The sequence below is a fragment of the Carcharhinus amblyrhynchos genome, chromosome 29 (genome assembly GCF_965287045.1).
Source record: "Carcharhinus amblyrhynchos chromosome 29, sCarAmb.v2.hapA, whole genome shotgun sequence".
Taxonomy (NCBI): Eukaryota; Metazoa; Chordata; class Chondrichthyes; order Carcharhiniformes; family Carcharhinidae; genus Carcharhinus; species Carcharhinus amblyrhynchos.
The window spans coordinates 491,233-517,571 of NC_137352.1; the positions used below are offsets into that span (position 1 = coordinate 491,233).

The 26,339-nt window shown below is 43.6% G+C and overlaps 1 protein-coding gene across 1 annotated transcript in view; it reads left to right on the top strand.

Moving 5' to 3' along the window:
• The first annotated feature begins 634 nt into the window (after nucleotides 1-634).
• tecta (tectorin alpha) overlaps nucleotides 635-26,339 on the top strand; it is a 97,673-nt gene continuing 71,968 nt past the window's right edge. The window contains exons 1-6 of the mRNA XM_080214551.1: nucleotides 635-695; nucleotides 783-910; nucleotides 5,943-6,230; nucleotides 8,086-8,223; nucleotides 12,130-12,295; nucleotides 24,632-25,044. Of these exons, the coding sequence (XP_080070677.1) occupies nucleotides 635-695; nucleotides 783-910; nucleotides 5,943-6,230; nucleotides 8,086-8,223; nucleotides 12,130-12,295; nucleotides 24,632-25,044 (1,194 nt within the window). The remainder of the gene's footprint in view (nucleotides 696-782; nucleotides 911-5,942; nucleotides 6,231-8,085; nucleotides 8,224-12,129; nucleotides 12,296-24,631; nucleotides 25,045-26,339) is intronic.

Here is a 26,339-nt window from a genome sequence, read left to right on the forward strand (position 1 = left end):
GGAATATGAGGAGGTGGGAGCATAAAAATCAATCACTAAGAATCTTAGGGACTAGTATGGCTTAGACAGAAAAAGTGAGAGTCTGACTTAATACCAACATCTGTCTAAATGCCTTGGAGAAAGTAGGGGAAGTTGAAGATTGAGATGGCACAATGGTTGGCACTGTTGCCCCACAGCTCCAGAACCTGGGTCCAATTCCTGGCTTGGGTCACTGTTTGGAGTTTGCATGTTCTCCCCATGTCTGTGTAGGTTTCCTCTGGATGTTTTGCTTTCCTCCCACAGTCCAAAGTTGTGTGAATGAGGCAGATTGGCTGTGTTAAATTGCCCCTTGTGTTCCAGGATGCATAGTTTAGAGGAATTAGCGGGGTAAATATATGGAGTTACAAGGATAGGGCTTGGGTGGAATAGTTGTCAGTGCAGACTCGATGGGCTGAATGGCCTCCTGTAGGATTCTGAGTGAAGGCTCAAAGGAGTGAATCCTAATGAAGTGAGAAACAGAGGTTTCTGGGGGCAGCAAAGTGAACCTGACAGACTGGCTGAAACGGAGCTGGAATTATTGGAAGAGACTGAAAGGGGAACACTTTGCTAAAGAAAGCCATACATCCAAATTTCTTGTATTTTCTGTTGTAGGATCATGACTTGCAACTCTGTGGCTGTGCGGATTTACTTCATTCTGACAATGGCCTGCAGTAGAGGTCAGTAATTTGGGGAAAGTTAGTGTTTTGAGCTTTGATATTATCTTTTTCCACTAAGCTTTGTCTGTTTTCCAGTGTTGTGTTCAGAGTTACTGTATCAGTTTGGAACCAGGAATATGGACATCGAAACTCCAAAGGTAGATGATGGCGGCTCTCCGGAAATTCCTCTATCAATTACTTTCCCGTTTTTTGCAATGGGACAGAGATCTCTGCATGTGAGTAACTGGGGTGTGTTGGGAAATGTGTGATAAACAGGATATAAAAGGTGTGTCTTTTTCAAATTATTTTTGATTTTTGCTGGGGGTGTGGTTCGAAGAATTGTGTCAATATTCATATTGCTTAAGTTTGAAAGTAGACTGAGTTGAAACATGGAAACATGGGAAATAGGAGCAGGAGGAGGCCATTTGGCCCTTCAAGCCCATTCTGCCATTCATTTATGATCATGGTGGATCATTCAATTCAATATCCTGATCTCGTTCCCGCACCTCCCTGCCCAACCCACCCCCACTCCCTCGTGCTGTGTGTAACTGCTTTTTGAAACAGTTCATGTTTTGGCCTCAATTGCCTTGTGTGGGAGTGAATTCCATAGGCTGACCACTCTCTGGGTGAAGACATTTCTCCTCATCCCAGTCCTAAATGGTCTACCCTGTATCCTCAGACTGTGACCCCTGGTTCTGGACACCCCTAGCATCAAGAACATCCTTCCTGCATCTGGAATTAGAATCACAGAACACTACAGTGCAGAAGAGGCCCTTCAGCCCATCCAGTCTGCACCAACGCATGAAATGCCCTGACCTGCCCACCTAACCCCACTTGCCAGCACTTGGCCCATAGTCTTGAATGCTATGGCGTGCCAAGTACTCATACAGGATCTTTTTAAAGGATGTGAGGCATCCCGTCTCCACCACCCTCCCAGGCAGCTCATTCCAGCCCGTCACCATCCTCTGGATAAAATAGTTTTTCCTCAAATCCCCCTAAACCTCCTGCCCCTCATTTTTAACTTGTGCCCCCTCGTAACTGACCCTTCCACTAAGGAGAGCAGCTGCTCCCTATTCACTCTGTCCATGCCCTTTATAATCTTGAATACCTCAATCAGGTCGCCCCTCAGTCTTCTCTGCTCTAGAGAAAACAACCCAAGCCTATCCAACCTCTCTTTATAAATTAAATGCTCCATCCCAGGCAGCATCCTGGTGAATCTCCTCTGCACCCCCTCCAGTGTGTTCACGTCCTTCCTATAATGTGGCGACCAGAACTGCACACATTACTCCAGCTGTGGCCTCACCAAAGTTCTTTACAACTCCAACATGACTTCCCCGCTTTTGTAATTTATACCCGATTGGTAAAGACGAGTGTGCCACTTGCCTTCTTCACCATCCTATTAACGTCCTTCCACTTTCAGAGATCTATGGACAAACATACTAAAGTCCCTTTGTTCTTCGGAACTTCCCAGTGTCAGACCTTGGAGTACTTTCTTGTCAAATTACTCCTTTCAAAGTGCATCACCTGACACTTTTCAGGGTTAACTTCCATCTGCCACTTATCCGCCCATTTGACCATCTCGTCTATATCTTCCTGTAGCCCAAGACACTCAACGTCACTGTTAACCACCCGACCAATCTTTGTGTCATCCACAAACTTACGAATCCTACCCCCACATAGTCACCTATGTTGTTTATATAAATAACAAACAATAGGGGGCCCAACACAGATCCCTGTGGTACGCCACTGCTTACTGGCATCCAGTCACTAAAGCAGCAATCATGATTGCTCAGCCAATCATGAATTCACCTTATCATATCACCCTGTGTCTCATGTGCATTAGAGGGACCACATCCCTTTATTCCCATCCTATTCATATATTTGTCAAGGTGCCCCTTAAAAGTCATTATCATATTTGCTTCCACTATCTCCCCCGGTAGCAACTTCCAGGCACCCACCACCCCCTGTGTAAAAACAAACTTGCCTTGTACATCTGTTTAAATCTTGCCCCTCGCACCTTAAACCTGTGCCCCCTAGTAATTGACTCTTCCACCCTGGGAAAAAGCTTCTGACTATCCACTCTGTTCATGCCCCTCATAATCTTGTAGACTTCTATCAGGTCTCCCCCTCAACCTCTGTTGCTACAGTGAGAACAAAGCAAGTTTCTCCAACCTCTCCTTCTACCTAATGTCCTTCATACCAGCAACATCCTGGTAAATCTTTTCTGTACCCTCTCCAAAGCCTCCACATCCTTCTGGTAGTGTGGTGACCAGAATTGAACACTATATTCCAAGTGCAGCCTCACTAAGGTTCTATAAAGCTGCAACATGACTTGTCAATTTTTAAACTCAATGCCCCAGCCGATGAAGACAAGCATGCCATATGCCTTCTTGACTACCTTCTCCACCTGCATTACCACTTTCAGTGACCTGTGTACCTGTACACCCAGATCCCTCTGCCTATCAATACTCTTAAAGGTTGTGCCATTTACTGTATATTTCCTATCTGTATTAGACCTTCCAAAATGCATTGCCTCACATTTGTATGGATTAAACTCCATCTGCCATGTCTCCGCCCAAGTCTCCAATCGACCTATATCCTGCTGTATCCTCTGATGGTCCTTATCGCTATCTGCAAATCCATCAATCTTTATGTCATCCGCAAACTTACTGATCAAACCAGTTACATTTTCCTTCGCAGCATTTATATATATACTAGTTCCCTGGATTGTCTCTACAAACTTTTTTAAATAGTGGGATCACATTAGCTGTTCTCCTGTCCTCTGGCACCTTCCTGGAGTACACAGTAACACCAGGTTAAAGTCCAACAAGTTTATTTGGTAAAACAAGCCACTCGCTTTCGGAGGAATTAAAAATTTGGGTCAGAGCCCTTGCAATTTCATCCCTCGCCTCCAACAACAGCCTGGGACACAATTCATGCGGACCTGAAGGTTTGTCCACTTTTAAGCACGCCAATATCTCCAATACCTTGTCACTCCCTATGACCATTTGTTTTAGAACCTCACAGTCTGTCTCCCCGAGTTCCATAACTACCTCCTCATTCTCGTGGGTGAAAACAGATGTAAAATATTCATTTAACACCCTACCAATGTCCTCTAGATTGGAGGTAGTCATATTAGAATTTTATAGCTTTCCATGTGATCCACTTCATTCTTCTAAACTATAGAGAATACAGTCCTAACCAATTCAATCTCTTAGAACATAGAACATAGAACACTACTGTGTTGTTCTTCTTTACAGCACAAACAGGCCCTTCGGCCCACGAGTTGCGCTGATCACATCAACACCTACCAATCTATAGACCTATCTATAACCCCCAATCCCATTAAACCCCATATACTCATCCAGAAGTCTTTTAAAAGACCCCAGCGAGTTCGCCTCCACCACCACTGACGGCAGCCGATTCCATTCACTCACCACCCTCTGAGTGAAAAACTTACCCCTAACATCACTTCTGTACTTTCCTCCCCGCACCTTAAATCTGTGTCCTCTCGTAGCGACCATTTCAACCCGGGGAAATAGCCTCTGAGAATCCACCCTATCTATTCCTCTCAACATTTTATAAACCTCTATCAGGTCACCTCTCAACCTTCGTCTCCCCAGGGAGAAGAGTCCCAGCTCCCTCAACCTAACTTCATAAGGCATGCCTCCCAGTCCAGGCAACATCCTTGTAAATCTCCTCTGTACCCTTTCAATAGTTTCTACGTCCTTCCTATAGTGAGGCGACCAGAACTGCGCGCAGTACTCCAAATGAGGCCTGACAAGGGTCTTATAAAGTTGCAGCATTACCTCCCGATTCCTAAACTCAATCCCTCGATTAATGAAGGCCAGTACACCATACGCCTTCTTGACCACCTCCTCCACCTGCGAGGCCGATTTAAGAGTCCTGTGGACCCGGACCCCAAGATCCTTCTGCTCTTCAACACTACTAAGACTCCTGCCCTTGATAGTGTACTTGTTCATCCCCTTGGTCCTACCAAAATGGACGACTACACATTTATCCGCGTTGAAGTCCATCTGCCACTTCTCCGCCCAGTCCTGCATCCTATTTATGTCCTGCTGCAACTTTTGACATCCTTCCAGACCATCCACAACACCACCGACCTTCGTGTCATCAGCGAACTTACTTACCCATCCCTCCACTTCCTCATCCAGGTCATTTATGAAAATGACAAACAGCAAGGGTCCTAGAACAGATCCCTGGGGCACTCCACTGGTGACTGACCTCCATGCCGAAAAAGACCCATCCACAACCACTCTCTGCCTTCTGCAGGCAAGCCAGTTCTGGATCCACAAGGCCAAAGGCCCTTGGATCCCATGCCCTTTCACCTTCTCAAGAAGTCTTGCATGGGGGACCTTATCAAACGCCTTGCTGAAGTCCATGTACACCACGTCCACTGCACTTCCTTCGTCAATGTGTTCAGTCACATTTTCGAAGAACTCAACTAGGCTTGTAAGGCACGACCTGCCCTTGACAAATCCATGCTGACTATCTCTGATCATGTCAAACCTCTCCAAATGCTCTTCTCATATGTCAGTCCCACCATCCCAGGAGTCAGCCTGGTAAAACTTCTCTGTACTCCTGGAACAAGAACATCCCTCCTAACATAAGCAGACCAAAGCTACACATGATATTCTAGGTGTGACTTCACCAAGGTACTGTATAATTGCATCAAGACATCCCTGCTCTTATACTCAAATCCTCTCGCTATGAAGGCCAACATACCATTTGCCTTTTTTACCATCTGCTGCTTTCCTTTAGCCACTGGTGCATAGGGACACCCAGATCTCATTGTACATTTTCCCTTTCCCCAATCCGTTATAGCCAACTTGTACCTTGTACCATTGTAGTTTCCTTTATTTATGTTTGGGGCCCTAATCTTAAAATCAAGTATATCACTCTCCACCATGATGAACAATTCTCTCACTCATCCCTAAGCGTCTTGCACACCTGGATTACCAATTATTCCTTTCTCATTGCACAATATGAAGGTCTGAACCCTAGATGATTTGTCACTGTATTGGTCCAGATAATTGTCTCATCTACACTCCAAGAATGCCACTGTTATGCCACTGTTGCTAATTTGATTTGCCCAATCAATGTGCAGATTAAAGTCATATAAACTGACCAGAACAACACGTAACTCTGCGTAGATCAGTTACACTTGAGAACTGGTTTGAATAAAATGTTATACTCTATGGCCACTGGGTATTTGCTATTGAATAAATTTTGTATCTTATTTGCCAGGTGAATAACAATGGTGTGATATCTTTCAATGTACAAGTCAGCCAGTTCACCCCTGAAGCTTTCCCTCTCTCTGATGGTCGCTCGTTCATTGCTCCTTTTTGGGCTGATGTTCATAATGGAATCAAAGGCAACGTATATTACAGAGAGAGCACTGAACCCAGCATCCTGCAAAGAGCCACCAAAGATATTAGGAAGAGCTTCAAGGACCAGACTTCCTTCTCAGCTAGCTGGGTGTTTATCGCTACTTGGTACAAAGTCACCTTCTATGGAGGCAGCTCCACCACACCGGTAATCACAAAACTGCATAACTATTGAGCAGAGAGATTAAGCCTTTGAGTGGAGAGATGAGTGCGTTGGATGAGAAGCTGTACTTCAATCATTGGGAGGCTGTGCGTTCCTGTTCTGTCAGTGTCACACTGTCACATCACGGCTATCAGACAGTGTCACTGCATCTTTCTGTTATAGAAACAGGTCATATAAGAAATAGGAACAGGAGTGGAGCTTCATCCCCTGGAGCCAATTCCATCATTCAAAATAATCATGTCTGGACTTCTACCTCAACTCCACGTGTCTTTTGCTCCCCGTAAACCTTCATTCCTGACAGAACAAATCCCAACTTTAAATATAATCCTCTAGGCTAGAGAATTCCAACAAGTCACAACCCTTCAGTGAAGACATTTCTCAGTTTCTCAGTCCTTAATGATGGATCCCTATCCTGACACTGTGCCCCAGTGTTCTATATTTCCCAGACAAGGGAATAAACCTCTGTGTCTACGCTATCGCCCCTTCAGAATTTTATGTTTCAATAAGATCACATTGTATTCTATGAAACCACAGTGCAAATGAAGCCGGTTTTACTCAGTCTGTCCTTGTGGATTAGGCTTCTCATTCCAGGGACCAATTTAGTAAACATTTACTGTACCAACTCCAGTGCAAATATATTCATCTTAAAATATGGAGACTAAAACAGGACACAGTACTCAGATGTGTCTTACCAACACCCTAAGCAGTTGTATCAAGACTCTCCCTTGCAATAAAGCCAAACAGAGGAGCTGGTGACACAGTGGTATTATTACTGGGCTAGTAATCCAGAGACCCAGGGTAATGCTCTGGGGAACCAGGTTCAAATTTCATCACAGCAGATGGTGGAATTTAAATTTGATTTTAAAAAAATGGCAGTGAAACTACTGTCGATTGTCATAAAAATCCATCCGTTTCACTAATGTCCTTTGGGGAAGGAAATCTGCCGTCCTTACCCGGTCTGGCCTACATGTGACTCCAGAGCTACAGAAATGTCCTCTGATCAAACCACAACAAAGCCCATTAGAGCAAAGAACAAAAAACAAGAAAAATTCCAGCACAGGAACAGGCCCTTCGGCCCCTCCAAGCCTGCACTGACCATGCTGCCCGACTGAACTAAAACCCCCTACCGTTCTGGGGACCATATCCCTCCGTTCCCATCCTATTCACGTATTTGTCAAGATGCCCCTTAAAAGTCAGTATCATATCTCTTTCACTACCTCCCGCAGCAGCGAGTTTCGGGCACCCACTAACCTCTGTGTAAAAAAAACTTGCCTCATACATCTCCTTTAAACCTTACCCCTCGCACCTTAAACCTATTCCCCCGAGTAATTGACTCTTCCACCCTGGGAAAAAGCTTCTGACTATCCATTCCATCCATGCCTCTCGTAACCTTGTAGACTTCTATCAGGTCTCCCCTCAATTTCCGTCATTCTAATGAGAACAAATCAAGTTTCTCCAACCTCTCCTCATAGCTAATGCCCTCCATACCAGGCAATATCCTGGTAAATCTTTTCTGTACCCTCTCCAAATCCTCCACATCCTTCTGTTAGCGTGGTAACCAGAATTGAACACTATATTCCAAGTACAGCCTAATTAAGGTTCTATAAAGCTGCAACATGACTTGTCAATTTTTAAACTCTTATTTTTAAATTCAATACCTCAATATAAATCAATGACATTCAACAAGTAGATGATTCAACAAGTACTGTGGATATAGTATCTAATTTCTTATTGGGAAGAAATATGAGTTTAAATGAAATTGTTAATCAACTTCCACTTTATTAATAATGAGCTTTTCTTTGTGAAGCTTGTCTCTAACTCTGTGATCCATGGTCTATAGATGAACACCTTTCAATGTGTGCTGATCACAGACGAAAGAGTCTCATTTGCCATGTTTAACTACGCTGATATTTACTGGACAACAGGGACTGCAAGTGGAGGAGATCCGTTAACTGGAGTTGGAGGCTCAGCAGCACAGGTCAGATTTCCCCAATTTCTTCATGTAAACGAACTGTGAGTGAAATAACATGAAAGGATTGAATAGAGTCATGGATCATAGAGGTTTACTTTGGCCCAAGTTATCCATGCTGCCCAGTGAGAAACCAGGTCAAAGGTCTCCAAAGCATCTAACTAAAATGTAAGATTGAGAAGGGTAGTGTAATTGATCTTGTGTATATGAACGAAGAGATGTGTTTAACAAAATACATAGTCAACTTGTAGCCCATGCATTAAAGGGACAGTAACGGTGTGGATATAAAATTTATTGAGATTGGAAAACAGTGAGTAATGGGGTTCTTCAGTTTGGAGGAAAGTATATATCAGTTTCCCAACTGAACAGTGTTGCCACTATTGCTTAATTTTGATATGAACTAATAATCTGAGCTTGGGTGTATGGGGCATAGAATCAAAGAGATTTACAGCACTTTGGCCCAATTTATCCATGCCGCCCAGTTTTTAACCCCTAAACAAGTCCCAATTGCCCATAATTGGCCCATCTTCCTCTATAACCATCTTGTCCATGTAACTGTCTAAACACTTTTTAAAAGACAGAAGAAGCATAATTTAATTTAAAACAAAGAATTTAAAAAGAAAGTTCTACCTCTGATTTGCTAAGGAAGTTAAGGATATTTTCAAGTGAAAAAAAGAGCCTAAAAGTTGATTTTTTTTAAAAAAGGGAAAGGAGCCGAATATGAGTAAATTAGCCAGAAAGTAAGGAAACGGATTGTGAGAGTTTTTATAAGTGTATATATCAGGAGAGTAGCTAAGATAAACATTGATTTTTGAGAGGCAGAGACAGATGGCATCACCATGGAGAATACAGAAATGACAGAGACATTGAACAAATGTTTTGCACAACTGTCACTGTTGCAGACACACATTTTTTACCAGAAATATAAGGGAATCAATCAAAAGGCTTCAAAAAGTGAGTAACTTAAGGTAAATGATGTCAACAGAGGAAAGGTATTGAAGAATCTTAAGGAACTAAAATCCAGCAAATTCCCAGGACCTGATGGTCTGCAGCCGAGGTAACAAAAAAGGGAAACAGCAAACTAGAGACCAGTTAGCTTGACGTCAGTCATCAGGACCATGTTAGGGTCCCTTATCAAGGAAATCTTAACAATGCATTTAAAAAATTGTAGGATGACCGTATAAAATTAATATCATTTTAGAAAAGGAAATAGCATTTAGGAAATTTATTAGATTTATTTTGAGGATGTCATTGGTGGAGTAGATAAAGGAGATAACCAGTAGATAAAGTACACTTACATTTCCAAAAAGCGTTCAATAATGTGCCACATGAAAGGTGAATATGAGATAATACATGGGGGTGATATTTTAGCATGGATAGAGGGTTAGTTAATTAATAGACAGGAAGCAAAGGATAGGAATAAATCAGGCATTTTCAAAGTGGTAGACAATAAATATTGGTGTACTGCAAGGATTAATACTGAGACTTCAATTATTTATAACCTACATTGATGACTTGGATAAAGAGACAAGGAACATGTTTGCTGATGATACAAAGCTAGATTGAAATGTAAACTCTGATGAAGCAGTAAAGGGGATGGGAAGGGATATAGTTAGCTTATGTGGTGTGGAGATTGAGTATAATGTGGAGCGGTGTGAAGTAATTCACTTTACAGAAGAACAGAAAAGCAGAACAGTTTTTTAAAGGTGTGAATGTTTTACTTCTTGAAAGAAACTTGGGTGTTCTTATATAAGAACTTCAGAAAGTTAGCATGCTATATTAAGGTAAGGCAAGCAGTTAGGAAGGAAAATGGCATTTTGTCTTTTATTGCAAAGAGGATTGGAATGCAGGAATAAGGAAGTCTCGCTATAGTTGTACAGGACTTTGCTGAGACCACAGCTGTGTGCAATATTGGTCTCCACATTTAAACATTGCTGACAGGGCAATGTAGGTTCACTCGATTGGTTTCTAGTAACATTTTATGACTCCTTTTTGGCTCTAATTCTAATTCCTTTTATTAGCCACAGTTGGGTCACTCTTCTTGTTACTTTTTTGCACCACGTTTAGGCTGGGATATGTCAGGATGAGGACTAATGGGATTCGCCAGTTGTGACCTTCCCAGGTCACTTTTTAAGGTGCAGCCAACCTTGCACTGGGAAACAACGTGAAGCTGATTACAATATGGATACATTTTAAATATCATTAGCAAATCCGAGGCAGTATCCCAGCATCAGGGATTAAAGCTTATCCTCATCAACAAGGAGCAGGCATGATGGCCTTGCTTGTAGGGGCAGAGGGGTTGTCCCTCTACTCCGACCAGTCTGATACTACCAGCAAGGTACCCAGGCAGTGCCAAGGATCTGGAGCCTGAGGGGAGGTGAGGCCATTTCACTGGTGGGCCAATCAATGGGGGTGGGGGTGGGGGAGGTTGTTGGACTGCTGCCACTCTGCACACTGATCAATGGGGGAGGGAATGAGGGAAGGTGATTGGGGCTGCCATGGAGAGGGGGGAGATAGGGCTGGCCATGGGGAGGGGGCGATTGGGGCTAGCCATCAACTGAGGGGTGTCGGGGCTGGCGTTTGGAGGGGATGGGAGTCAGGGTCAATGATTAGGGGGCTGGCGGGAAACCAATGATCTGGCAGATGTTTGGGAAGCCATCAGGAGGCTGGCGATCAGTTAATGAGTGTCAGGGGTGGTGATCGGGGGGACGTCTCCCTACTGGGAAATTAGCGCATGCGCAGTTGCCCACTCAGTACTCTGATGCTGGCCTCTCGGGTGAGGTTAGTCCTTGCCCCCTCCTGACTGGAATGAACACCCAGCAGACTCTGTGATACACAGAGTGCCAGAAATTCACCCGAGTAATTATGTCCAAAAAACGGCCACTTAGTGTTTTTGGGGGAAATTCATTCCTCTGATTGGACAAGAGGAGAGATTATAGAGGAGATTTATCAGGATGCTCCTGAACTGGAGAGTGTTGATTATGAGGAAGGATTGGATAGGCTGGGATTGTTCGCTTTGGAACAGAGGAGACTGGAATGAAGTGAATCAAATTGTGGAAAGAATAAATCGGAAAGATCTTTTCCTCTGGATTCAAGAATCTGGGAGTGGGGGGAGGGGGAGAAAGAGGAGGAGGGGGGTGGAAAGAGGGGGAGGAGGGGGAAGGGGAGGTGGGGGGGAGGTTTAGAAGGGATTTGAGAGGAAATAATTTTACCAAAGGGCGATGGGAATCTAAAACTCGTTTCCTGAAAGGGTATTAGAGATAGAAACCCATAACATTTTTAAAAATCTTGAATGTGCCCTTGAAGAGGTGTAACAAACCTAGAATTGCAAAGTAGGAGATGGTTGGCTCCCCCAGAACAGACATGATGGACCAAAGAACTTCCTTCCGTGTTGTAAATAATCTGGAATGTGCTGCCTGAAAGAACAAAAATCAATAGTAACTTTCAAAGGAAATGTATAAAGACTTGAAATGCAAACATCTGCTGGGCAATGGAGAAAGAGCAGAAAGGTGGAATGAATTAATGTCATTGAGCCTGCATTTGATCAATGGGCCAAATTGCCTCTTTCTGTTTTGCTTCACTCGATGATTCTATGCTCAGCACTTGCTATTTATTCTGACTTACAACAGCAAATTGATTTTGCTGAAACAGTTCTCTGAGTGGAATGAAGCGCATTGAATTCTCCCCCCATCCCCTCTCCCTCAAATTGCTGGGACTAAATGTGAGTTTTAGAAATAAGCGACTGTGATATTTCCTCAGTTAGAATCAAATTCACGATGATAGGAAGCGAGTTGCTTTCTCTCCCAAATTCTTGCACTTGGGTTATCTGTTAAACCTGTGATTAAATTGCAACGTGACATGTTGAATGTGTCTGTCAGATATTAATGAATCTTGTCCCCCTCCTGTAATGTACAGGCAGGATTCAATGGTGGGGATACTAGTCATTTTTTCAGTCTGCCCACCTCTCGAACCTCTGAGATGATGAACATTGAAGAGACAAGTAATGTGAACTTCCCAGGCCGGTGGATTTTTAGAATAGATGGAGAAACGATTGATCCATCCAGAGGCTGCAGCCTGAACGGTAAGTAACAATATTCCTAAAATGGTGCTGGTGGGACCCAGATATCTCCGTTACTGTGATGTCAGTGAGTGGCCAATGGAAGCATCGTGAGTCAGTTCTTTAAATGCCTGTATAGAACCACTGACTGTATCAATGTGAATGAGCCTCAATTATATAAAATATTACAAAATTAAAATACTAAAAATTCTGTTTAAATGTAAATCCTGAAAAAATATTTCTACAAAAGTTTTCAATTGGGTAAAGTCTGATTTGATTAAATTGAGACCTGATTTATCAAAAACGGCAATTTGAAGGTAAATCATTGTCAGAGGAATTAGTGAAGATTTAGAGCAAATATTTTTCCCATCAACTGTTATTTGTAAAGGAGGTTAGAAAAATGACAGCAAATAAATTACTAATTCAGAGAGCAAGTGCAGGCATGATGGGCCGAATGGCCTCACGTGCTGAGATTAAGAAAAGGAACCCCCTAGATATCATGGGGTAAACCAAGAGCTCAATATTGGTGAAATCAAAAAATGCAAGTAGGAAAGAAAGGAAATGACAAAATATTAGAAGACAAAATCAAGAAAAACGTGCAAAATTCTGATGGGGCCAGATAAACTGGACGCAGGAATGTTGTTTCCTCTGGCTGGGGAAGTCTAGAGTAAGGGTCACAGTCACAGGATATAGCGTAGACCATTTAACACTGAAGTGAGGAGAAACTTCTTCATACAGAGGGTGGTGAACCTGTAGAATTCTCTATTACATAAGACCTTGGAGGCCAAATCACTAAATATATTTAAGAAAGAAATAGATAGATTTCTGGACTCTGAAGACGTCAAGGGATATGGGGAGAAGAAGGAAGTATGGCATTGAGATAGAGGGTAGGATTTTACAGCCTTGCTCATCCCCAAACCATAAAATCCTGCGCGAGGTCAATGGACCTTCCCATTGTCCACCCCTCACCTGCTCTAATTTCTATAAGATGGGATAAACTTAATGAGACAGGAAATGTGAAAAGGTTAGCATCTTTAAAAATAATCCAACTGAAATGTATTCCAGGCTAAGAGAATTGAGGAAGGGAATAGCAAAGATTTTGGCATCATAACCAATCCCTGCTGGCTGTAGGCCTGGTACCTAGTTTATTGCCGATATCTTCCTGTCCTTAAAACAAAAAGGGTGAAAGGATACACCAAGTATTTACAGATCATTCAGCCTAACCTCAGTGCTGGGCAAATTACTGGAAAAACTGAGGATGGTATTTGTGATTCAGGAACTTTGGAGCAAGAGTAAGCCATTTGGCCACTGGAACTGCCCCATCATTCAGTTAGATCATGGATGATTTTATAACTCAATGCCATTTCCTGCACTATCCCATATCCCATGTTGTCCTTACTATCTAGAAAATCTATTGATTTCTTTCTTGCATATTCAATGACTGAACTTCCACTGCCCTTTGAGGAGAGAACATCAAAGATTCAGCATGCTCCTTATCTCATTTTGAAATGGCCTACCCTTGTCCTGAGATGGTGGCCCATTGTTCTAGACCCCCAAACCAAGGGGAAACATTCTTCCTGCATCTACCTTACCATCAAGTCCAGCAAGAATTTTGTTTGTTTCAATCTGGTCACCTCTCATTCTTCTAAGCTCTAGATAATATGCATCAAGTTTCCTCAATCTCTTGTCACAGAACAATCCCACCATCCCAGGATTCAGCCTGGTCAACCTTTGTTGTACTCCCTCCATGGACAAGTATATCCTTCCTTGGGTAAAGAGATCAAAACTCCATACAATATTCCAGGTGCCGAGTCTCAACAGATTTTATACAATTGCAGCAAGATATCTTTGGTACTGTACTCTGATCCCCTTGTAATAAAAACCTACATACTATTTCTCTTCATAATTGCTTGCTGAACCTGCATGTTGGCTTTCAATTAGGAAAACTAATACTCAGGTGCCTTTGGACATCAACACTCCAACCTCTCACCATTTTAGAAATGTACTCGACATTTCTCTTTTTCTACCAAAGTGGATAACTTCACATTTTCCACATTCTCTTCCATTTTCCATGTTTATGCCCGTTCACTTAGTCTGTTTAATTCCCTTTGCATCCCCTTCCCACCTAGCTTTATGTCATTAGTAAACATTATATTTGATCCTTTAAACCTTTGATTTAGATTGTGGATAGTTAGGCCCAAGCACTGGATAAAAGAAATCACTGTGGACACTGGAATCTGAAACCAAAAGAGAAAATGCTGGAAAATCTCAGCAGGTCTGACAACATCTGTAAGGAGAGAAAAGAGCTGACGTTTCGAGTCCAGATGACCCTTTGTCAAAGCTAAAAGGCACAGAAAGTGGGAGATAGTTACACTGTCGGTTGAGGAAATGAAAGATAAGTCATAGCCACGAATAAAGGTGAAACGCTAATGGCAGTCCATATGCAGAATAGAAGGTGTGAATGGCCAAACAGTAGAGAAGCTGAAATCAGAGGATAAACTGTGACAGAGGAAGATGTGGGGGAAGGAGGAGATGATTGGGAGAAAGATAAAAACCCAAGCACTGTTCCTTATGGTATCCATTTGTCTGGTTATGCCAACCTGAAAATGAACCATTTATTTGTACTCTTCGTTTTTTGTCTGCTAATTAATTCTGTGCATTAGCCCCAATCTCATGTGCAGTATACTTATTTCTACTTCCTATCCTCTTACGTGGGACTTTATCAAAAGTCAACTGAAAATTCGAATACACCACATCCTTTAGCACTCCCAAGTTTGTTCTGCTCGCTACATCCTCAAAAACAGATCAAATATAATTTCTCTTTCATAAATCCATGTTGACTCTGTCCAATCATAACATTATTTTCTAAGTGTTTAATTATCGCATTCTTTATTATGAATTCCAGCATTTTCTTTGCTGCTTGATGTCAGGCTAAAGGGTCTGCAGTTCCTCTCTTCTCTCTCTTTCCTTCTTAAATAGTTGGGTTGCGTTTTCTATTTTCCTAATGCAGGAACCATTCCAAAGTCTACAGAATTTTGTAAATTGGCCACCAACACATCCACTATTTCCAAAGACACCTCTTTCTAAGGTCCAAGGCATTTATCAACTTTCAATCCCATGAATTTCAGTAGTGCTACTTTTTTACTAACGCTCAGTTCTGCATTCTCACCGGTCCATTGATTCACTAATATTGTAGGGAGGCTTTTTGTATTTTTCTCGGTGAAGACATACACCAAGGACAGGGTTTTCTAACCTGCTCACCCCAAGACTAGAAATTCCCACCTGAGATCAATGGACCTTTGCATGGTCCATGTCCCACACCCGCTATGATGCCCGTGGCGGGCAGGATGGGAAAATTCTGACCAGAGTATTTGTTCAGCTTCTCTGCCTTTTCCTTCTTCCCCATTGGAAATTCTGCCGTCTCTCTGTGCAATGGGACCACAATTGTTGTTTCTATTTTTTTTCTTTTTTTCAGACCTATCAATGTTTTTCCAGTCATTTTAATGTTTCTCACTAGTTTACTTTCATTTTCTATTTATTTATCTGTTTCTTGGTCCTTCTTTGCTGAATTCTAAAAAGCTCCAAATACTCAAACTTTCACCTTTTGGCAACTTTATAATCTGTTGCTTTTGATCTGACACAATCTTTAACTTTTCTTATTAATTATGATTGGATCACTTTTCCTTTTGGTTTTTGTAAATTCTTTAAATACCAGCCATTGCCTGTCTTCATACCTTTTAATGTTATGTCTCAACTTGCCCCTCAGACCTCACGGGTTCATTTGGTTGGGTTTAAGACCCTAGTTTCAGATTGAAAGACATCATTTCTGCATTTAAAGTAAAACGCTGGATAGAAGCAAGAAGGGAAAGAAGCCACCATTGGAAGTAATCTATAGGTAGTTCCACATTGGTACACAGTATAAACCAAAAAATACTGGGGCTTGGAAGAAAGGTGCAGCAATAATCATGGGTGATTTTACCTTGCATATTGGCTGGAATAATCAAATTGGAAAGGGTAGCCTCGAGGGAGAATTCATTGAATATATTAGAAATTGTTCTTTGGAGCAATATGTCATGGAACCTAGCAGCAAACAGGTTGTTGTAGATTGGATATTATGGGGGAGGTGGGGGAGTGGCGTTGTTAGTTAAGGATTGCATCATAGCAGTGCAGAGGGAGGAAGGAATAGAGGATATAGGAATTGAGTCGCTATGGGTGGAGTTGAGGAATAGGAAGGGAGATGTTACTATGTTGGGTGTGTACTACAGACCGCCCAACAGCCCGAGGGCTGTGGAAGAAGGGATAAGCAGGGACATTCTAGATAAGTGCAGGAAGAATAGGGTGGTGGTAGTGGGAGATTTTAATCTCCCCGGGGTAGACTGGAAGGTGCCGAGATCAGAGGGTGCTGACGGGGAGGAATTTGTACAGTGTGTAATGGAAGGATCCCTGGAGCAGTATGTGGATAGCCCGACCAGAGAGGGGGCTATACTGGACTTGGTTCTGGGGAATGAGCCTGGGCAGGTGGTTGACGTTGAAGTAGGAGAGCAGGTGGCTAACAGTGACCACAACTCTGTCTGGTTTAAGATATTAATGGATAAAGATGAAGCCTGTCCTAAGGGGAGGGTGTTAAACTGGGGGAGGGCTAGATACAACCGGATTAGACAGGATCTTAAAGATACGGACTGGGGTAAGCTGCTTGATGGCAGGTCGACGCTGGGTATGTGGGAGTCTCTCAAGGGAAAACTAAAATCTTTGCAGGAAAGGCACGTGCCGGTCAAGAGGAAGGATGGGAAGGGTAGGATTAGAGAGCCATGGGTAACTAGGGATATTGAGGACCTGGTCAGGAGGAAGAGGGAGGCGTACATTAGATCTAGGCATTTGAGGACAGAGATAGCGTTAGAAGAATACAGAGAATGTAGGAGAGAACTTAAAAGGGGCATCAGAAAGGCAAAAAGGGGCCATGAAATGGCTTTGGCGGGTAGGATTAAAGAAAATCCTAAGGCATTTTACTCCTATGTTAGAAATAAAAGGATGGTTAGAGGGAAGATTGGTCCTCTCAGGGACAGAGGAGGGGAACTATGCTTGGAGCCTGGGGGAATGGGGGAGATCCTGAATGAATACTTTGCGTCGGTATTCACGCAGGAGAGGGGCCTGATGTCTGGTGCTGTGCTTGAGGAGTTTGAAGATCCGTTGAGGGATATAGTCATCACGAGGGAAGAGGTGTTGGGACTTTTAGACAGTATAAAGACGGATAAATCTCCGGGGCCTGATGGCATCTATCCCAGGCTGTTAAGGGAGGTGAGGGATGAAATTGCTGGGCCTCTGACGCAAATCTTTGTCTCTTCTTTGGACACAGGTGAGGTCCCAGAGGATTGGCGCATTGCAAATGTAGTACCGTTGTTTAAGAAGGGTCAGAGGGATAACCCAGGGAATTATAGGCCGGTGAGCTTGACTTCAGTTATAGGCAAGCTAATGGAGAGGATCCTCAAGGATAGGATGTATGAACATCTGGAGCGCTGCAATCTGATCAGGGATACGCAGCATGGCTTCGTTACAGGGAGGTCGTGCCTTACGAATCTAGTGGAATTTTTTGAAGAGGTGACAAAAACGGTTGACGAAGGACAAGCCGTTGATGTTGTCTATATGGATTTCAGTAAGGCATTTGACAAGGTCCCTCATGGTAGGCTGATAGAAAAGGTGAAGGCTCATGGGATACAAGGCCAGGTATGTAGATGGGTGGAGAACTGGCTTGGGAGGAGGAGACAGCGAGTAGTAGTGGAAGGCTCCTTTTCCAATTGGAGGCCTGTCACCAGTGGTGTGCCGCAGGGCTCGGTACTTGGACCTCTTCTATTTGTGGTATACATTAATGACTTGGAAGAGGGGGTAGGTGGTGTGATCAGCAAATTTGCTGATGACACCAAGATGGTTGGATTGGCGGGTACTGAGGAGCAGTGCCTGGCAATGCAACAGGACATAGACAGGCTGGTAGATTGGGCAGATAGATGGCAAATGGAATTTAATCCAGAGAAATGCGAGGTGATGCACTTTGTCCGGAATAATGTGGAGGGGAGTTATACGATAAAAGGTAGAACTATCCGGAGTATAGATACGCAGAGAGACCTGGGGGTGCAAGTGCACAAGTCCCTGAAGGTGTCGGTACAGGTGCAGAATGTGATGAGGAAAGCGTATGGTATGTTAGCCTTCATAGGAAGGGGTATAGAATATAAGAGTAGGAGTCTGATGTTGCAGTTGTATAGAACGTTGGTTAGGCCTCACTTGGAGTACTGCGTCCAGTTCTGGTCGCCGTACTACCGGAAGGATGTAGAGATCCTGGAGAGAGTGCAGAGGAGATTTACCAGGATGTTGCCTGGTATGGAAGGGCTGTCTTACGAGGAAAGATTGAATGAACTTGGGCTGTTTTCCCTTGAGAGACGTCGGCTGAGGGGGGATCTAATAGAGGTTTATAAGATTATGAAGGGGATAGATACAGTAAATGGTGGTAAGCTTTTTCCGCTACAAGAAATGGATAGAACGAGGGGTCACGGGCTTAGGGTGAGGGGGGCTAGGTATAAGACAAATATTAGAGGGCAGTTTTTCACGCAAAGGGTAGTGGGGGTGTGGAATGCACTGCCGAGTAAGGTGGTGGAAGCAGGCACGCTAGGGTTGTTTAAGAGTCACTTAGACAGCCATATGAGCGGGCTACATATAGGGGGATATAGTAGGCCTTACTAAACATTGTAGGCTTGGGAATACGTTTTGCCTCAGGAATGTTAGTCTTTGCCTGTTTAATAATGAATTTTTTTGTCTCCACAGGCATTTAAGTCCAGCAAGGGGCATGCAGGCGGCAGGTTGTAGTGGGCTGCTCTTGGATGTTGCTTCGGGAGTTGCCTATTGCTTCATGTCGTTAGTGTGCTTAAACTGGACCATCTCGAGGGCAACATGACAGTTCAGAGACTATCTCTGTTGCTGTGCGGACACATGGATTTGGGCCTGTGTCTGTGGGAGTTTGCACGTTCTCCCCGTGGTTGCGTGGGTTTCCTCCGGGTGCTCCGGTTTCCTCCCACATCCCCCAAAGATGTGCTTTTAGGCTGATTGATTGGGTACTAAAATTGTCCCTAAATTGGACCTCCCTGATCCTCGCACGTTAGGCGTAGACTAAAATCATGAATAGGTCACTGAGATAGTAGGACGGCGGCGCGGGCTCGTTGGGCCGAAGGGCCTGTTTCCCGTGCTGTGTTGTTCTTTGTTCTTTGCTCTATTATGTAATGGAGTAGGGCAAATTAATGATCTCATTGTTAAGAATCCTCTAGGGAAGAGTGATCATAGCATGCTAGAATTTCAAGTTCATAAGAACATAAGAAATAGGAGCAGGAGTAGGCCATCTAGCCCCTCGAGCCTGCCCCGCCATTCGATAAGATCATGGCTGATCTGTCGCTGCTCAGTTCCACTTTCCCGCTTTCTCCCCATAACCCTCAATCCCCTCTCTTATCAAAAACCCATCAACCCACGTCTTAAGAATATTTAGCGAGGCAGCCTCCACCACTTCAACGGGCAGAGAATTCCAGAGATTCACCACCCTTTGAGTGAAGAAGTTCCTCCTCAACTCCGTTCTAAACCGCCCCCCTTTTATCTTGAGGCTGTGCCCCCTAGTCCTACTGTCATTTTTGAGCGGGAAGAGTCTCTCCACCTCTATCCTATCCATCCCATTCATCATCTTATACGTCTCAATGAGACCTCCCCTCATTCTTCTAAACTCTAACGAGTACAAGCCCAGTTTATTCAGCCTCTCCTCATAGCTCAACCCCCTCAACTCCGGCATCAGCCTAGTAAACCTCCTCTGCACTCCCTCCAAGGCCAATATATCTTTGCGCCGGTGCTGCGCCCAAAACTGCACACAGTACTCCAGCTGCGGCCTCACCAATGCCCTATACAGCTGCAGCAAGACCTCCCTACTTTTATATTCAATCCCCCTCGCTATGAAGGCCAGCATCCCATTCGCCTTCCTGACCACCTGCTGCACCTGCAAGCTGGGTTTTTGCGACTCATGCACAAGGACCCCGAGGTCCCTCTGCACCGTCGCCTGCTGCAGTTTTTCGCCCCGTAAGTAATAGTCCTTCCTACCATTATTCCTACCAAAGTGGACCACCTCGCACTTGCCAACATTAAATTCCATTTGCCATTTCCTGGCCCATTCGCCCAGCCTATCTAGATCCTTCTGCAGACTCTCCACACCCTCCGCACAATTTGCCGTTCCCCCAATCTTGGTGTCATCAGCAAATTTCGACACCCTACACTCGGTTCCCTCCTCCAGATCATCTATATAAATGGTAAAAAGCTGAGGCCCCAGCACCGACCCCTGGGGCACTCCACTAGTCACCATCCGCCAATCCGAATAGCACCCGTTGACCCCCACTCTCTGCCTCCTATTGTCTGAGAGCTAGCATTCTGGAGTCAAACAAAGGAAATTACATAAGCACGAGGAGAGATTAAGCCCAGGTGCACTGGGCAGGAAGACTAAAAAGTCAGAGAGTTGATGAATAGTGTCAGATATTTAAGGAGAAATTCAAGTCTTCCCAATTAAAATATATTCCAGAGAGGAGGAAAGGCAGTAAGAGAGGGAAAGATCTCCATGGCACAGCAAGGAAGTTAAGGATAACATAAGGACAAAAAGTAAGGCATACGGTATTGCAAAGGCCAATGGCAGTCTGAAAGATTGGGAAGCTTTTAAAGGTCAACAAAGTGTCACCAAAAAGTGATAAAAAGATCAAAGGTAAATTATGAATGAAAACTACTGCAAAATATAAAAGCGAACAGCAAAAGCTTCTATAAGTATATAAAGATGAAGACAGTAGCTAGAATGAATGTTGGTTCCTTGGAAGATGAGACTGAGGTGTTAATAGTGGGGAATACAGAAATGACTGAGACACTAAGCTAACATTTTGCCTCAGTTTTCATGGTGGAGGACGTGAGTACCATCCCAAAAGTAACAGCAGAAGTTATAGAAAGAGAGGAACTTAGACCACCATTATTGTTTGTTGCTCTGTAAATAATTCCCAGCAATATTATCTGCCCTTGCTGATTCTGCTTACTCCACTCAAATTGAATCTGCATTTTGGTCTTATGATTTACATTCCTCTCTTACTCATGTACTGATCAGATCCTTTATTGATATGTTACCCTATCTCTTGATTTTTTTCTTTTTTCCTATCTTTCCTAAATGCTGAATAAGATTGAACATTTAGTTCCCGGCCTTGGTCACCCTGCAGCCATGTCTCTGCAATGGCAATTATTTCATATCTGTTTACTTTTATTTGTGTTGTCATTCCATCTACGTTGTTGCAAATGCTACATGCATTCAGATAGAATGCCATTCATTTTGCCTTTTTAATATTTTTGACCTTTGATACTGGCCTTAGTTTCCACTGTCTCATAAATAATTTTACTATTTCTCACTATTATCAGCTTTGCTTCTCTCTTATCTGAATGCCCTGTCTGGTTCACTGGCACAGGTTGATCAAGCATGTTCAGATTTGTTAAACAAAAGTTGTGTCTGACGAACTTGGTGAATCCTTTGATGAGGATAGCACATTTGATCAACATGTGTTTGTCTCAGTAAAAATGTAAAGTCACCATAGTCCCAGATGAACATATGCTGCTTTCCCATTTGAGCAGGAGAGCTGACCACTGGTGATTTAACCCGAGGATCACCAGACCTCCGGCAAGGGACAAGATTGAGAAGGAGGGGCCTTTGTGTATAACCTCAGCCGGTACGGGAATTGAACCCACACTGTTGGTGTCATTGTGTTTCGCAAACCAGCCATCCAGTCAATCCTAACCATTACATGCCTCTCCAGCATCTCCTTAAATGTTATTAAACGTTAAATGTTATTCTCTTCAACCTTTCCCTGTGAGTGAGTTTCACATTATTACCGTTCTTTAGGTGAAGAAGTTTTTTCTAAATTCCCAATAGGATTTCTTGGTGATTCACTTATCTTGTTGCCTCGCAATATGTTCTTCCTGAAAAGAGGGAATGTTGGCCAGAATTCTCCGTCCACTCATGCCCCACCACTATTGCCAGTGAGGACAGGGAATTTGGCAGTCAGCCAAATCTCCATTCGGTGCAGCAGGACAGAAGAATCCCACTCATCATCTCTTTATCCACCATATCAAAGGCTTTCATAATTTTAAAGACCTCGATTAGGTCACCCCTCAGCCTTTTTCCCAGGATAAAGAGACCAGCCTGTCAATCCTTTCCTGAAATCTACGTGTTTCTGATGTTATCCTTGTAAATCTTTACTGTGCCACCTCCAGTGGTTCTATTATTTTTATGCTATGACCTTATGTAGTACTCAGTGTTGGTCTAAATAGGCTTCAATACAGGGTTAGCATAACTTCCCTCCTTTTCAATTCTATCCCTTTAAAAATAAAGCCTAGTGATTGGTTTGCCCTTGTTATGGCCTTGTTAACCTATAGCACAATTTTCCAGACTTTTACTTTCCAAATAATAAATGGCATTTCTATTCTTGCTACTGAAATGTTCTACCTCAAATATATCTCAGTTGAACTTCATTTGCCAATGATTTCCCAATTTGTAAGTTTATTAATAATCTCCTCAGGGCTGATTATCCCCATTCCCCAGCATCTGATGTCTTTCGCAAATTTGGATTCCAAAGTCCAAATAATGAACGTAAATTGTGACCAGCAATGGTCTCAGTCTGGTCCTTGTGGAACATCTTCCCCCATTCTGCTGCTTGGAATAATTACCGTTTGCTCCCAGTTTCAGCCTCCTGTTTGAAAAGCAGAAAGCAATCCATTCTGCCCTTCAAACCACGTCCTATGACTTCATTAATCATGGGGCAGCTTATCAAAGTTCAGATAAAAAACATTTACTGCATTACCATTCTCTCTCACTCTGTAACCTCCTTAAAAAGTCAGTCAGGCAAGATTTTCCCTTTTGAAATCTATGTTGACTGTTCATTGTTACATTTTCTTATCATTGATGCCACAATTCTCCTGGACATTTTGGGTGGGATTTTCTGGCCACACTCGCCCAAACCAGAAAATCCTGCCCGAGGTCAACAGACCTTTCCATGGTCCACCCCTCGTCCACTACGATGCCCACCGCGAGCAGAACAGGAAAACTCCCCCCTTATGTCCACCTTTTTAAATATGGGGATTAGATTAACAGTATTACAGCACAAGGAAGCCAAGGGGGATGGTTAATGGTATTTTCTCAGTGGGTCAGTATTTCACTGGATTGAACTTAAATGTAAGGGACTTGATGATGAACTTTGTAAATGATACATGGTTGATGGTGAAGAAGAAAGCTGCAGATTGCAGGGCTGGACAATAAGCATAAAAATGGCAAATAGAAATGTGAGGTAATTCGAGAAGGACAAAGCAGCCAAAAATACAAAGTAAATGGTAGAATTTTGAGAAATGTGATTGTGGTGGACAACATTGTGATAGAGTGGGTGGCAGGGGCCTGTCAGTGAGAAGGGAGCAGAGATTTAAAGTGATTGGTAGAAAGATGAGAGGAGAGATGAGGAAATTTACTTTCACCCAGGGATGGCTGGAGAGTCTGGAACTCATGGCTTGAAAGGGGAATCATAGAATCATAGAAACCCTACAGTGCAGAAGGCCATTCAGCCCATTGAGTCTGCACCTATAACAATCCCACCCAGACTCTATTTCTGCTGAATTACACTGCTAACCCCTCTAACCTATCACATCCTGGGACACTAAGGGTTAATTTAGCATGGCCAATCAACCTAACCTGCACATCTTTGGACTGTGGGAGGAAACCGGAGCACCCAGAGGAAACCCACACAAACACATGGAGAATATGCAAACTCCACACTGACAGTGACCCAAGGCCAGAATTGAACCCAGGTCCCTGGAGCTGTGAGGAAGCAATGCTAACCACTGTGCCACCTCACTGTGCCACCTTGCCATCGGGAGTTGAGGCAAAAACCTTCAACTGGTTTCAAAAGGGTCTAGATTTTCACCTCAAATGTTGTAACTTGCCTGATCCAGATGAAATGCTGGAAAGTGGGGTTAGGCTGAGGCTAGCACAGACATAATGGGCCAAGTGGCCTCCCTCATGATTCTTTTTCAACTGGTTCAAGAACCGTGAGCTGAAAGGCCTGATGTTGTCTGTAAAATTCCGATTCCGGAGGATCTGAATTCAGTCAGGGTCACACTGCCTTCTCTTTCCAATCCCATCTTTCCTGTGGTTGGGACATTCTTGCTGATTTTCCAAGTCCAGCTTCTAGAATTTGCCAAATCCTCTGGGAGGTATGGAGAGGGTTAACTCAGCCACATTTACCATACTCCGTTCTGAGAGACTGCTTTGTATTTCAGGGCAGTTTTTCCGCCGTGGGGATGTTTTCTGGGTTGATGAGAAATGTCAAACCAAATGTCGCTGTCTGGATTTGGGGAACAGGATCCATTGTCAGAACCTGTCGTGTGGATACTTTGAACAGTGCCACTCTGCCGATGGTATTTATCGCTGCGTTCCCATTCAGACCGCTTCCTGTGTGGTCTTTGGAGATCCTCACTATCACACCTTCGACGGCTCCTTGTACCACTTCCAAGGAACGTGCTCCTACATCCTCTCCAAACCTTGCTGGGAGCAGGAGAACCTGCCGAGTTTCAGCATTGAATCCAAGAACGAGAAGCGAGTGGAAGCCGCAGTTTCTTGGCTGAGAGACATCAAAGTGAATGTTTATTCATACAGTATAGTTATTCCCAGAGGAAATGCTGGCCAAGTCCTGGTAAGATCTTGTATTTTAAAATAAAAACTTTGCAAACATTCATTAGAATAACAGAAAAATGATGTTATCCAGTTTCACAATGAGAATCATCAGGAATTAATTTAGTTCATGTGAAATTTGCATCTCAGCGCAGAGATTCTGTCATTCGGATGTGATGTGCTATCTCTTGTGGGCCACTGCACGGAAACTCTAGAGAGGGGATTATCACAGATTACCACAAATTACCCACTGGATTTACAGGTCGAGAGAGCCCCAGAGAAATTGAACCATTCCAGGAGTTGCTCTGATGCTGATTGTATCCGTCACACAGTTAGTGAAATTACCATTAACTCTTGTGATAGAAACTTCTTTCTGTTTCTGTTGGGAATTAGAATTGCCTTTTCCACTCTTCCCATTGGGCAAGTGCGCTATGGGAGACACTCCTTGGCTCTCAAAGGATTGAGAAATACTCAACTCTGACAAAGAATCACCCTGATTCGAAAGGTTGCCTCTATTCTCTCCCCACAGATGCTGCCAGACCTGCTGAGGTTTTCCAGGTTTTTCTGTTTTTGTCTGTGAAGTACCGACAGGAATGGATTGGAGTTCAAATCTTTCCAGAATTAATCACGCCATTCCAGCAGGAATCCGCTGGTGTCTGTCTGGAGTTACCCCCCGCTCCCCCTCCCCGAGAAATAACCAATCATTTTCCAGGGGCAACTCGTGAGGGTTTTTATTCTAGTTTACAATTAACCGGGGTCAAAGAATCAGGCAGAATATAAAGAGACCATTCAGCTCATCGCGTCTGCACTGGATCTTTGGGAGTTCTGAGCAAAGCATTTTCCAATCCCATTTTGAGGAAGGGAAGGGGGGTGTCTGGGAGGAGGGATTGGCAGTGGGCTGGAATGGCAGTGTTTTTTTCTTATTTGTGGGATATGGACATCACTGACTGGTCAGCATTCATTGCCCATCCCTAGTTGCCCCTGAGAAAGTGCTGGTGAGCTACCTTCTTGAATCGCTGCAGTCCATGTGCTGTGGGTTGATCCACAATGCTGTTAGGGAGGGAATTCCAGGATTTTGACCCAGTGACTGTGAAGGAACAGCGATATATTTCAAAGTCAGGATGATGAGTGGCTTGGAGGGGAACTTAGAGGTGGTGATGTTCCCATTTATCTGCTGTCCTTGTCCTTCAGATGGAAATGGTCGTGGGTTTGGAAAGTGCTGTCTAAGAATCTTTGGTGAATTGCTGCAGTGTATCTTGTAGATGGTACACACTGCTGCTATTGAGCATCGATGGTGGAGAGTGAATGTTTGTAGAT